Source organism: Tiliqua scincoides, chromosome 4 (genome assembly GCF_035046505.1).
Source record: "Tiliqua scincoides isolate rTilSci1 chromosome 4, rTilSci1.hap2, whole genome shotgun sequence".
Classification (NCBI taxonomy): Eukaryota; Metazoa; Chordata; class Lepidosauria; order Squamata; family Scincidae; genus Tiliqua; species Tiliqua scincoides.
This window is the reverse complement of record NC_089824.1, coordinates 149,642,611-149,657,155: the sequence shown is the minus strand read 5'-3', so window position 1 is coordinate 149,657,155 and position 14,545 is coordinate 149,642,611. Positions and strand designations below refer to the sequence as shown.

Below are 14,545 nucleotides of genomic sequence, written 5' to 3'. Positions count from 1 at the left end.
CAGGTTACACAATGGGCTCTCTTATTTTAGTTCATCTGTCCCCTACAGGCACATGCACACTCCCTCTCTGTCTCCATTCTACCAACTTGGTCCCCTGGATCTCCCCTTCTTGTTGTCTTTCATGTCAATCTCTCTCTTTACAGGATGCTTTCCTTGGCATGTCTTTGTGTTCTTGCCTTTCCTCCCGGTACTTGTCTGCTTCTGTCGTGCAGCCAGTCCTTTCCCCTCTGCCTTTTTCTATCACTTTTCTGTATCCTTGCCTCCATCCCAATATGTATCTCTCTTCTCTAGTTATTGCCGCAATCATCCTGCTTTCCCCTCCCTTCTCAGTCTGATATATCTTTCCCTGCTTTCTTCACTTGGACCACTTCGATCTTTTGCTTTGTCCCATCTCCTCTCCCTCCCCTTTCTGTTCACTGTTCTCCTCCCATGACTGGTGATATTTTTTCTCCTCTTTCCACTCGCACTGACTGGCTCTCTTGACCCTTCCTTATCCCTTCCCTAGACCCTGCCAAACCACCTGCCTCTTACTATGGAGGCCAATGGGCTTTGGCTCCCTTCAGCTTCCCTGGGGGATGAAGTTGCCTAGAGTCACCTTCTGCTGTGGCATGACACCACCTCAAAGAAATCAAGAAGGCTGGTAACTAGTACATACATGCGCACGCATTCTCATACAGTGTCATTCTGCTTATCTGAATTTCAGATTTATTGAAGGCCTCTGGTTGTGTAACTAACCCAATGTGGACTGACCTTGAATGATGTTTAGATTTACAACTATTTATTTGCTTGCTTTGTGCCAGAATGCCTTAGAAAGGCCAAGGATTGAGCAGCTAGAAATGATTACTTTAATAATTCCCAGACTCCAGTCTTTATAGAGACTTTCTCTAAGAATGTGTTGCCTTGATTCAAAGCATATAGGTGGGGAGCAGAAAGAAGTGCAGAGTCTTTCATTTCATAGAATGTATATTTGAAGTCTGCTGTTCCTGACTTTGAAATGATGACAACTTAGTTCACAGCTAGAACATCTTTCACCAACATTACCTTGCTGTGGTTAGTCACATCAGCTAGGGCAGAGCCTGGTCAGGAGAAGGGAGTATTCTCCTTTTCGTTAATTCTGTCTGACCTGCAATTCCTGCATGATGGGGGAGGAGGATAGGGGTACAGTTCTTTTCCCACCTTCCGGTTGTCATTGAGGCCATTGCTGCTTTTGGCACCAGACCTGCTTTCATGCCCCTTACTTCCCTAAACTTTGGAAATGTAGCCATATTAGTCAGTGGCAGCAAAAACAACACAGTGTGGCTTAGGACTTTGTTGTTGTTTGGTTCCTTGCAGTGTTTTTAGCTACCAGGTTAAGAAAGTTGGTTAAGAAAGGCTTCTCTTCTATCTGCAGTTCCCTAAGACTGTGTTTCCCAAACTGTGAATCATGGCTCCTTGGATTTTCATCAAAACTAGGCAGGGAAGCTGCAGAATCCTCACAAAAAACCCACCACCCTATACAATGTATAGGATTGTAGCCCTAATGGGGAGCTGCAGCTATTGGCCCAATAGGTCAAGGGAGCCACCAGTTGAAAAAGTTTGGGAACCAGTGCCCTAAAATAACAGGTATGTTACTAAATATTACCTTTTGCCTCAGAGTCCTACAGCTGTCTTTCTCCCAACATTTTCCCTGTCTCAAAAATCTCTTCTCTTATGGGTTGAGATAGTAGGGCAGGAGAAAGGAGAGAGTGCTTTAAATGGCAAAGTGGCCAATAATAGATGAACCATAAGAGTCCCCCTTGATAAGTGGTGTGGTTTTGGTGGGTTAGCACTTTGATGTTGTAATCAAGCAGGTTGATCACATTCCCTCTCTTTGTAAAGGCACGGAAATTTCAAACTAGGCTGGGATTGTGTATACACATAATAGTTACAAATTGACAGCACTGCTGAGGAGTGGCAGATCCTAGCAACAGTATATTCTCTAGCTTTTAACTAAGTTTGAAACCTGCACATGGAAAGGTGTTATTACAGGTCATCTGCAAAAGGCGGTGGAAGCTTGGAAAATTTTGTTGCATAACTGTTTTGCTAACTGACTTTAGGGACTCCAGCCAAGGCCAGTGAAAAGGTTGCAGTGAAGAGTGTGCATTCATTACAAGTGACAAATATCCATATGCATGTACACAGTCATCTCATTAAAAAAAATAAAGCACTGCTATTTTTCAGTCACAATGTGTGTGTGTGCAGTACAAATTCCCTTAGCCGATTAAGCTGATCTTGGTAAAATATCCTGATTTATTTTAATCAGTGACTCATCTTTGCAGCTAAGTGAATGAGATCACTTGCTTCCAGCCTTGCTTGATGTGTCACTTACACCATAAATATGTTGATCTGGAATGTGCTGCGTCAAGCTTCTTTAAGCTGTTTGAGGAATTAAAAAATACCCATAAAATTAAATGGCCACTAAGTTTGTTTAGTTTTTTAAATGTACTCATAGTAACAAAGATGCAACATCATTATTCTTATCGTGTTCTTTTTGCCACCCCTAAAGTTAATGATTTGGGGCTGAGGGTGGGGTTTCTTTCATTTGCCTGGCACTTTTTTGTGGTTTTCTTCTGAAGGACTATTTTTAAGATCTGATATGCAATCCCTTTGTTTTTAAAAGGGACCTTGGCAAAGTGCAAGCTTGTGATGATTCCTAGCTGGCTTCTGTATTGCATACATCACAAAATGTCATACTTGTATCTTAAAAACTGTTCTTGGGTATCAGAAAATCAACTAAGATGTTGGCCTTGCTGGGAGTTGAGTGAACCTTCACGTGCCTTCTCTTCCCACAAGCATTGAATTACTGGCTAGTTGATGCTCAAAGGGAGAACCAGCCATATGCAACCTCTGTGGTTAACTTCTGTGCAAAGCATGTTTAAGTCATAGGGTGTGTGTGTGTGTGTGTGTGTGTGTGTGTGTTCCTACATCTGTATGAAACATATGAAGCTGCCTTATACATTACTGGTGTAACTTTGGTTCCTCTAAATCAGTATTGTCTGTACTGATTGGTAGTGAATCTCCAGGGTTTCAAATAGAGGTCTTTTCCAGTTTTACCTGCACATGTCAGGGATTGAGCATGTTGGCTTTCACATGCAGAACATGTGCTCCATCGCTCATCTGTTGTCTCCATTTACTTCCTGAGCATTAAAGCACTACTGGCTGTTTAATGCTTGGAGAAAAACCTAAGCCAGCCACATTTGCCTAGCTTTGGATGCTGCTGTGCTAAATGTTACAAAATGCTTATGCAGTTTTAATTTTAAAAATTGGTTTTAAGAAAACTATCCCACCTTTGCATATTTTGCACCTCCGGTAACCAATGGAGCATTCAGAATTATGTTACTGTAGTAAAATTGACTTCTTGTGCAGCTGCCCACTTCAGGGTAGTTGCTCTTGCTACAAGGTAGTGAATTGCAAGGCTTGAATTAAGTACTGAGTAATGTGATGCCAAACTGATAGCCAGTGGAGAGTGGAAGGAATAGCAGTACTGTTTGATGAGAAATGTATGTATTTGACTGAAATTCTGCCCTAGTTAAAAGATGTTTTATAAATGTAGTTTTTTAAAATATAAGTTGATATTCACTAGAAACATTTATACTACAAGGCTAAACCTAGAAGCAAAAGGAAAGACTTCAGGGGAAAAAGGCATTAAAAACTGATACAATTAGTACCTTTTCTGTGTTTGACAATGAACTGGGATAATACCTGTATAATATATAAAACCGGTCTAGTCAATGAAACCAGGGAGACGCATCTGCCCCTGGAGCCGCTCCCTAGCAAATCTGTCATTGTGCATTTTTCCATCTTTGGATAGTAGACAATAATTACAAGAGATCAGGCTGGGGTAGAATGAGACAAGCCTGTGTGTCTGTTACATGGAATTATTTATTTTTTCAATGTCTGAAGGCTGTATGCAGAGCATCTTTTACAAGAACACACAAATAAGAGCACAATCCCAACTAAGTGAACAATTTTGAAATTGATTTCAGTGGGATAAATTTAAACATGTATGTTGACTTTAATTATGGAAATCAAGGAGAATTTAAGGTGCTTAGCCCAATTCATCTATCATACCTTGTTCCTGCAAAACGATATTTCATAGTGCTCTCTTAACTATGTAAGCATTTTCTAAGACTTTGCTGTTTAGCTGATTGATTCGACTGATCGATCAAGTAATATAAAACATAATGTAACTTTAAAAGTAAATTGGGCATCACGTTTTTTAATGCAATCTTATGCATTAATGCTAATCTTATAAAAACTGCAAGATCCAGTGCAAGATGAATGGAAAAACTGCAATTTGGTATACAAAGATGGTAAAATCCATTTTAAGAGGTTTTACCTCCTCATCCCCCCCACATGTGAACCAGAGTGGGGAAATGCCTCCTAATGCCTTGGGCTGTGACATATGCATGTCACCTCCTTGGCTTTCTATAGAATGACTTTTCTGAAGCAGACACGTATTTCAGTTGAACTGACATTCATACGACTTAATCCAACTAAGATTTCTTTAATCCTGCTTTACAAGTTTCAGACAAGACAAACCTGCTTTGTAAGTTTCAAAGTGGAATGCAAGAATATCTTATACCTAGTAGAAGCTTTTTTAGACTAACATCTTCAGCATAGTTTTGTAGAAATAATATAGTTCAGGAGTTCAGTTGAGCATTTTGATTGCAAGGCTGACCTCAGAGCAAAGTCTGTCAATTAGGGCAAGTTGCATATAAAATGTGTGTATGATTTGGCTCATAATATTCTCCTTTATTGCATTTTTTCATGTTGCCATGGTTAATAGTGATTTGAATTGATAATTGTTGCCCTACAGGACCAGCCAATAAACCGCAGAACTGGCTTGACAATGTTCTTCTGGTGTTAACCCTGTATGAGTGTAGAATTAGATTGATAACAAACTCTGCTATATATTTTATAATAAAGGTCTGGGATATCTTGACTTGTCTTGAAATTTTTCATTCAGCCTGTTAGAAAAGGCTTAAAGATAGGTGAATTTAGAGTTTCTGTCAATCATACCAGATCTATTCTCTCTTAAATAAAAGTGTCATTTAGATTGGAATGCTGTTTGGCAAAGAGCTTTATTCTAAGTTTTCTTGTTGAAGTAATTACATTGTGAAGAAACCAACAAGCTTTCTTGGAACTGCATACTATAAAAGTTTTGGGGGAAAGACAACTTGAAATGGAACAATCTTCCTACAGCTAGTCTTTCACCTAGTTGAAAAGTTAAAATTTTTTCCACAACAGGCTTAAGTTAATATGTAGAGACCCAGTCGGCAGAAAGCATTGTTCAGGCTGCTTGCTCAAGAATATGAAGCCCTTTCTTGAACTTGGCAAGAAAGGGTCAGCTAAAGGATGTTTGAAATAGGTGAAGAGTTTTTTCACTTTTAAGTATCTGAATCCCAACAGTGCACGTTGCATACATTAATTGATAGGAAACAAATTAACTTGTATATGCAGTTTTCAAGATGGACCCTGAGAGCTGACTTGCATGATTATCATGGGATATGTATATTCCCATTAGAAATGGCTAATATTTCATCTTCCTTTTATCTGGAATGAATATGTGGGATAAATCAACCACATTTTTCTGTACCATCTGAAGTGCCTTATTTTCTTTAAGCCATTTCTGCCTGACGTTGCATATATGCAACAGGGACCAAATGTGTACACCTGTGGGGCGGGCAAGAATGGGTTAATACAAGTCTGCATGTTGGCTGTCTGTAACCAACCCTATAGTTACAGGTTGGACAGTCCATATGACCCTCTAACACAGCAATTTTCAACCTTTTTTTCATCTCATGGCACACTGATAAGGCACTAAAATTGCCAAGGCACACCATCAGGTTTTTGATAATTGCCAAGGCACACCATGCTGCCAGTGGGGGCCTTACATCCCTATTGGCCCTATTAATAAATGACCTTCCCTCAAATTCCTGTGGCACACCTGTGGACCACTCACCGCACACCAGCGTGCCATGGCACAGTGGTTGAAAATGGTTGCTCTAACACAATAAAATATAGTCTTTGATTATCTGATGAATCCCACCTCTGCCGGGTTAGCCCAGTAACTAAATGGGTAGCTAGGGCAGTGCTACCTGTCACATTAAACAGAACATCAAGAGGTGACAGCACCTCCACCTGACCTACTCAGAAATAAAATTTTCCCTTCTTGGGCTTCATTCCTTTTTACTTATCATTCATCAGACTTAGGTGGAAATCTAGGATAGTACCATCTTGTAGAGGAAGTTTAATGGGTTAGTCCAGCATGGTGAAAACTGGAATGCTTTCCTCTTGAAGAGAGAAGACACTACTACTCTTTCTAGTTGCTGCAGGAAGAGCAAAAATTCAATAGACAAGGTTGTAGGTAGAAATCTGTTGGATGTTAAGCAAGGGAGCCTTGTGATTAGCAGATGAAAATGGAGAGCTGAGGCTGTAGAGAAAGATGTTCTTTCTATTTTTGTTTGTAAAAAAAAATTAGTATGGTGGGTCTGGGTGGGGGAGGGAAGTTGTTTCATGGGTACTGAGGAATTATCTCGGAGATCATCCTGTAACTTCTGTTCTTCCAGCTGTGGTGTCCCTGCTTTCCAAAGCTGCAATTTCAGGAGCTGAGGGTCACTTTGCCCTGAGGGGAACAGACAGAACCTGACTTCAGAATAAAAAAAAATCTAGGCTTTAAAAGTTCTCCTGCTGCTTGTCTTCCATGCTTCACTGGATATTTTTTTTTTTAAATGGTGACTACTGTGTCAATTTTATGTATACTACTTTGTGTATATCCAGTCTCATTTTACCTGCTGCCTGGCTGCTGCTATTGCTCAGATGGGTTCAACCATTTACTGTGCATGGTTTTTTGATTAAAAATGGGATGCTTGTTTGGGGTATAGCTCACAAATCATGAAAAGGTAGCTTTTATATGCATTCTGATCTATGCAAAGAACGAGAAAGTTATTGTAAATACCTGTATCTCTTAAAAGGTTCTTCAGAGCAATAGTAGCATTCTTTGATCATGTCTACACAATTAAAACAAGGGTGAGGTTTGTTGAAATCAACTTATTTTAAAAACAACTCTTTTGAGCATAGCACTTGGGCTTTTTTGTTCAAAGAAACAAATGGGAAAAGTACATGCTGTTACGTGCCCAAGTTTTTGAATGCCTCGGGTGGGTGGAAAATATTGCTAAGAAATAGCAAAATTATAATATTTCTATTATAATTAGAAAATAATACTAATTGCTAAGTATTAGTTGCTGTCAGTTTACCTGGTGAGGCAACTTACTGACTCTGATAGTTCTCTTTCCCCCTTTGAGTTGGTATATCATTCTAAAGCAGGGGTGCTCAATAGGTGGATCGCGATCTACTGGTAGATCGCAAGGCAAAATGAGTAGATCGCTGAGCCCTGTCTCTCCAAACTGTTAACATGTCAGTTTCGTCTAGTGAATAGACGAAACTGACATATTTAGCTAAACTGACACTGAAACTGACACTTTAGCTGCTCTTCAGGCATGCAGCAACAAAACTGACGAAACTGACTAGACTCCAGCAGGGGCTCCATACATTAAAGGGGGTATCTGTCAGACGCTTCCTTCCCCCCTGGTAGATCTCCGGGCCTTGCTGGGTTTCAAAGTAGCTCTCGAGCCAAAAAAGTGTGAGCACCCCTGTTCTAAAGCTTCTGTCCTGCTCTTTCTTATCACAGCTATGAGGAAAACTTATCAAGTTTTCCATTTCCGCAAACCTTTATTGGCATTAAAACAGTAAATAGCAATAGCAGTAGCCAACACAGTGGCTATGTTGCCGAGACAGAAGATCGCAACAGGGAACTGGTAAGGGAAGAAAGGGGGGAAGACACAGGAGGGAGTAGGATCAGGGTGGGGGTTTTAGCTTGGCAACTGCGGAAAGAGATTCTGCTGCTGCATTGGTAATGGCCACAGAATTGTCACTCAGGAGGACAAGTAAAGGATCAATAGGGATACCTGAGAGAGAAGACAGCAAGGGTCTCAAATGAATGTCTCGGAGAGATTGGTGAGCCGGGCAACAGAGTAGTATGTGGTCCACTGTGTCCGGTTCTAGGGAACAAAAAGGACAAGTTATTAACCCACCTGGTGAAGGAATATAGCTAACTATTCAATAAGCCAGTGTTTCTCAAACTGTGGGTCAGGACCCACTAGGAAGCACTAGGACCCCACTAGGTGGGGTCACAAACCAATTTTAGGTGGGTCCCCATTCATTTCAATATTGTATTTTTAGTATATTAGACTTGATACTACCATGATATGTGACTGCATCTGGGGAAATGTTACAGCTCTATACTTTTAACAAGCTACTATGTATATTTTAACAATGATAGTAAATGGGACTTACTCCTGGGTAAGTGTGGGTAGGATTGCAGCCTGGGATTGTTAAAAATTTTCCTGCTTGATGTCTCTTCCAGTCATAACATCAATTCTGGTGGTTCCTGACAGATTCTCGTTCTAAAAAGTGGGTGTTGGTGCTAAATGTGTGAGAACCACTGCAATAAACAAAGGAAAAATTTAATGTTTCAGCTTATCTGAAGTTATGGACATGAGAGTGGTGGATGTTGCCAAGGAAATCAAGCATTTAACAAGATTCCAGACAGAGGGAATATAGAAATAGGGTCTTAAAAGTTGGGCTGTAGCTGAATATTGGTTGTGACTTCCTTTCTGTGTTCCCAGCTAGCTTTGCTTTGTTCTTCTTTCCACTAACCCCTGGTTTCTCTAGTCTTTCTTAGCCCCACTGCTTCCTCCACCTATAATTCAATTGCTATTAGTACTATACACTGTTCAACAGGAGTAGTTTTCAAAGTGTTCACATAGGAAAATATGAGTAGCTCACATAGTGAAATAAATCAGTAAAAGGTTCCTCTCTCCAAAGGGCTCACAATCTAAAAATAAAATAAAATACAGAAGAGACACCAGCAATGGCCACTGGAAAAGATGCCACTGGAAAAGATGAAGAGGGACAGTTTCTTTTGCCTTGCTGAATACGTATAAGAGGAGCACCACTTTGAAAAGTGCTTCTTTGCCCAGTTAGCAGAGGTTTAGCTGCCATGCTTTTGATTGCTGCCTCATTTCAAGTCTGTAACGTCTTTCTTCCTCTGCTATGTTTTCCAATTTCTTCTTAAACTCCCAGTTTAGCCCACACCCTTTTTTCCTTCACAACTTTTTTTTACTTCCAAGCCTACTTGTGATTTACCAAATTTTCAGTTTGTTTTCTGAGCACGATAGATTTTTGCTCCAAAGTGTGTTATAATGAAGCTCTTAAATCTGCTTTTATAATGGTTGAATATGTAAAAACAGCAGCACACAACATACCACTTCTGATAGTTCAGTTCTTTATTGCAAAGAGCTTGCTGGAATAGCCCTTTGCTTAAACCATACAGAGGGACAGTTCAAGCCTCTGATGTGCATGAGAACCTAGCTGACATATCCTTGCTGTCCTCTCCTCTTTTTCCTCATGTGTACTTTTCCTTCACATGTCCTTTTTCATTCTGAGGCCTTCTGGCTTTGCTTCTTAAAAAGATAGTACACCACAAGAACATCAGTGCTGTTGGGCAAGTGCTTCCTTTATGCTTTTCAGTTGGCCTCATTCCTGGCAGGTGTCAGATGATTTAAGCTAAGGTTCATATCGTTTGGCTTGCTTGACAACTTAAGTGGAATAATTAACTTGACAGGTTAAATTATTCAACTTAGGTCCTCTTGGCTGAGAACTGGAATCATTTCCATGAGAAGAGAAAGTTGGTTGATGTGTTGACTGGTCTTGTTGAAAGGCACTGATGCCTGAACACCAGCCAATCTTTCTGTGGCTTTCTCTACAAGAAAATAGGTAGGTAGTTACAGAGGTTCCAAACTCAGCTAGTTACTTTCCTGCTTCCCTGAGCTTTCTATCACTGCTGAGATGGAGAATTAATTCAGCAAGATAAATTGGACAGATGTACTTCTAGGAGTATCCTAACAAAGGTAACTCTTGGAGTACTCTTGATGTGTTGGAGCACAATCCTGTGTGTGTTAGAGGACATTACAATTTATCCAATGGGGCTTACTCCCAGTAAAGTATGTATAGGATTGTAACCTTCATTGAATAATTAACTGGCTTTTGTGTTTTTCCTAACAGATGTTGGTATTTTGGCAAAGCAGTATCTTGAGCAAGGTCTTTTGGTGCCAGATCATGTATTTACACGTGTAATGATATCGGAACTGGACAAAATGCAGAACCAGCCCTGGTTACTTGATGGTAAGATTTAAAAAAAAAATTTAAGTGCCAGTAGAGACAACTCTGCTTCTCTCTGTCTTCTGCACTCTTAATAACCCTGTTTGTGGAAAAGTAATGTAACATGGAAACTATCAAGACTACATTGAGGTTTGCTTATATTTTTAGCAACTTGTGGCAGAGAGGGCTTGCAAGTGAAAACATCTTGGAATCCCCTGTGTACAGAGAATCCTAATTAAACACTTGGCAATTATAATTCTGAACAGATATGAAGAAATGTAGGGGTTCCTGTTAAAAAGGTGCATTTATTCAGATGCTAAAGGAAGGGGACAACAGTTATGTCATCTTAGATGTACCTTCTTGGTGCTTTGATTTCTCTGAGTCATACTGGAGAACTAATTGGGGCTACTTCTCTCCTAACCTGGTACTGTATGCACTTATTTTATCCATTTTATTTAAAAGATTTAAATACCATCCCCACAAAGAGTAGAGCTCTGTGTTTGGGTTATATGATTTGAAACACACACACACCTTTTAGTGTCTCTGTTCATCTTTCCCATTAAGGAGCAGCAACTGGGTGTCTTGCTTGCCTTCAGTCCTCAGTAATGCTTGGGGACTTGACTTGGCTGTGAGACTGCCTTCTGCTGTTTGAAATGGGGTAGTCTCTGTGTGTTTCTGAAGTACAAGTAGCAACTGGTGTGTGGGAGGGAGGAAGTAGAGCCAAGATAAATCACTTGGCTGATCAGTGATTTCATCTGTCACAGATGAGCAAATTCATCTATGTGCTGTGAACAACGCTAACCATGCTTCACTTATGCTAATTTACATCATGATAAAAGAGGGGGCTGGCTCATCCAAGACTGCTTTTATTTCAAGAAAGTTTCTATTCAGTTTGTGTCCACAACAATTTCTGAACTAGCTGGATTTCTGAAACTAGACTCCGGAAAGTGACGTTATGGAAAAACTGGAGATAACGTTTTAAGGCCTGTGGAGGGCTTTCCTGGACCTCCAAAGACCTTTTTAAGACCTTAAAATATGACTTCCTCAGAACACTTTCTGGAGGTGACAGGACCTGTGCTCCAGAGAATTACAGGGCCCCTGAAACCTGCAGATTTCATTATTTGCAGGTTTCCTTATCTGTGGGGGTTCCTGCAATAGAACCCCCATGGATAATGCGGGAGGCCCTGTATACTACATATGGTGTAAGCAGAAGCAGTTGCTTGATCCAGTTACTTAGGGCGCAATCCTAACCCCTTATGTCAGTGCTTTCCGGCACTGGCATAGTGGTGCCAATGGGGTGTGTGCTGCATCCTGCAGTTGGGTGTCACTCACGGAGGCCTCCTCAAAGTAAGGGAATGTTTGTTCCCTTACCTCAGAGCTGCATTGCCCTTATGTCAGTGCTGGAAAGCACTGACATAAGGGTTTAGGATTGTGCCCTATATTAGTTAAGTGCATTCAGCCAAGATTTCAGAATGTTCCCCATTGGTGTCTATACACTGCTGATGTTGTTGACTAAGGGATCTGCAGACATCCACCAACGTGTGAGCTAAGATGGTTCCGCACACCTTTTATTCCTTCCTTTAGGTATGAGTGTTGCAGGTTTTCTGCAGTGAAGAATCTATGAATTAGAGCTCATTAAAATGTGTGTGAATTTTTTTGAGACACCCAGTATATTATAGCCCTGTGCCAGTGATTCCCAAACTGTGTGCCACGATGCCTCGGGATGCTACAGTGAATTCACAGGGATGCTGTGGGATGTCCCTGGTGGCCTCTTCTTCCAGCTCTTCTGGGTGCTGCCATCTTAGCTGGCCTAAGATTTTGTATGATTCTCATGCAATTTGGCTGCCAGCACCACTGTGACATGATGCTGTGGAAGAAGGGCTCCATGACCCTGGTAAGTTAGGGAACCACTAGCCGTATGCTAGAGCAGGGCTCTCCAGCCTGTGGGCCAGTGCCCTGCCTCTTCCCTCCCCCATGTGAATGGCATTTCAGGGCAGGGGGAGGGTGGGTGGAGTGTGGTTCTGGGGGCAGGGCAGGCAGGAGGTGGGGCTGGGACCTGGCTGTTATGCCAGATCCCAACCCCATTTCCCAAGCAGCTTGGAGCAACTGCAGGCCACTCAGCTGTCTTTGGATTTATGCCAGCTCTGGAGGTGGTGCAAGTGTGAGGAGACCCACTGGGGCTGTAGTGGCTTACCCAGGAATAAGGTGAAGAGTTTTCCTTTGCCTCTGGCTGAGGCACTCTGGGCACCTATCTTGCACTGGATACAGCGCAGGCCTCCTGGCCTGTCTGTCCCAGCGCATGATAAGATTGCACTGAACGTTTGATTACTGGGCCTAATATGTGACCTTTATGGAAAACGTCCCTAGGAAATTAGGAGTGACTTTGGCTTTATGCAACCAAATTTACAACCTTGTAGGTTACAGCCATAGGGCACATGACTACAGATCTACTTTGCTATGTTCAGCTACATACTAATGGGAGCTGGGAAGAAAGACAGAACAGAATGATTTCCCATCCACTCTATCTTTTGGGAAATCAAAATTCAAATCAACGATTGTGTGAGGAGCCTGGTTGCTCATCTCTTCCAATTAATGGCTGGTTCTCTAAACTGGATGGTAATCTAGCAATAGCAAAACATGGTTGCCTTCTGTTTTGTTAAAAGAACAAAATGAATGTGCAGAAGAATCAGAAGTGTAGTTGTCCGTTCTCCGTATATGAGGATAATGAATAAACTGGTTTCAGCAGGGAAATCTGCCTTCTACTAGTTGATCAGGCAAGTCAGATTAGAAAATATGTTCAAGTGGTTTGGAGGCATTTAAGGATCTTGTGCACAGAGACTAGGAAGGACACCTACTTGGAAAAAAAATTCCCAAGTACATTGGCATAAGGCACCTTTGTATACAGGGGCCCCCTGTATCTGCGAATCCCATATCCATGGATTCACTTATCCACCGATTGGGTCTGTGGGCCCCCCATGGATTCTCCCAGCTTGCTCCCCCTACAAAGGTGAGGGAAGCTCTGCTCCCCTCTGGAGGGTCCTCTGAGCCTTAAAGGTGAAAAAACATCACTTCTGGTTCCCCCCCCCCCCATAAAACCATAAGTGATGTTTTTCACCACTAAGACTTGGAGGACCCTCCAAAACTGAGAGGAGTAGAGCTCCTCTCGCCTCCAGAGGGTGGGGGTAGTGTTCCCTTGTATCTGTGGATTCAGGTGTCCTTGGGAGGTTCTGGAATAGAATCCCCGCAGACACTGGGGCATGCCTGTATATCCATACTACAGCATGTATACCATTTGTGAAATATTGTGTACAGGGCCTCATACTAGCTTTCCCACAACAGATGGACCATCTTTTTCATGCCCACTTGCTGCTTTTCAGAATGGTGAAAGGACACACTGATGAACTAGAGCTCTCAGGCAGGCAAGCTCGTATGAAAGGCAGTTTCAGGGATATCTAGTCACAGACTCCCTGTTTATCATTGGAAAAAGTGTGATTCCTGTAGTGGTAGTGGAACTTTTCTCCTTCATTATCAGTAAAACTAAATTAACATTCTCCTTTGATCAGTGATTGACTGAAATCACAGGAAGAATTGACTGAAAGAGAGGCTAATAGGACTGGATTTTTGGGAACATCTGATACATTCAAGTGCAGGAGTAATACCTAAGTTGTTTATATCTCTGAATACGATTATACAACCCGTATTTGCTCACTTGAATATGCCTATGAATTATTCAGTGTGCGCCTCCACCTTTTAAACTAAATTTCAGATCTGTGGCTCACTAATATTGAGGTTGTGGTGGTGTGCAACTTAAATAGCCACTGACCTGAATAAATGTGTCTACCTGAAGTACTGCAGTTTGTGAAATGGGAAATTATTGCTAGGATTCTGACACGTTTCTGTTGAGTGACATAAAGAAACCAGTGTTGCCTTGAGGCCCCAAGTGCTGAAGAATGTGGCCTGTGGTATTTCAATGAAAGCTGTTGTTTCTTTATGAATGACATGGACCAAGGCTTTCCCTTTCTGTTACAGTGGTTCTCACTGTCTCAAAGAAAACATATAGATGTAGTAAGGCTGATGGTCAAAGAAGACAGCATTGTGCATTTTTTAAGACAGGGGGCAGAATTTTGTGCAGCTCTCCATTTTATGTACTTTATTCCGTCACTTTACCACTTTGTTTTTTCCTTTTTGGTTAGCTGTCTGGCTTTGTCCTCTCTGTGTACAGGTGTACAATGGGATACATTTAGGAGCCTGTTCACACATTATACAGCCTGGGTTTGTGACTGAGTATACAGTGTATACACTT

The 14,545-nt window shown here is 41.5% G+C and overlaps 1 protein-coding gene across 1 annotated transcript in view; it reads left to right on the top strand.

Moving 5' to 3' along the window:
* The window catches only part of AK4 (adenylate kinase 4), a 35,986-nt gene that overhangs the window by 11,475 nt on the left and 9,966 nt on the right, over positions 1 to 14,545 (top strand). The window contains exon 3 of the mRNA XM_066624021.1: positions 10,147 to 10,266. Coding sequence (XP_066480118.1) covers positions 10,147 to 10,266 — 120 coding nt within the window. The remainder of the gene's footprint in view (positions 1 to 10,146; positions 10,267 to 14,545) is intronic.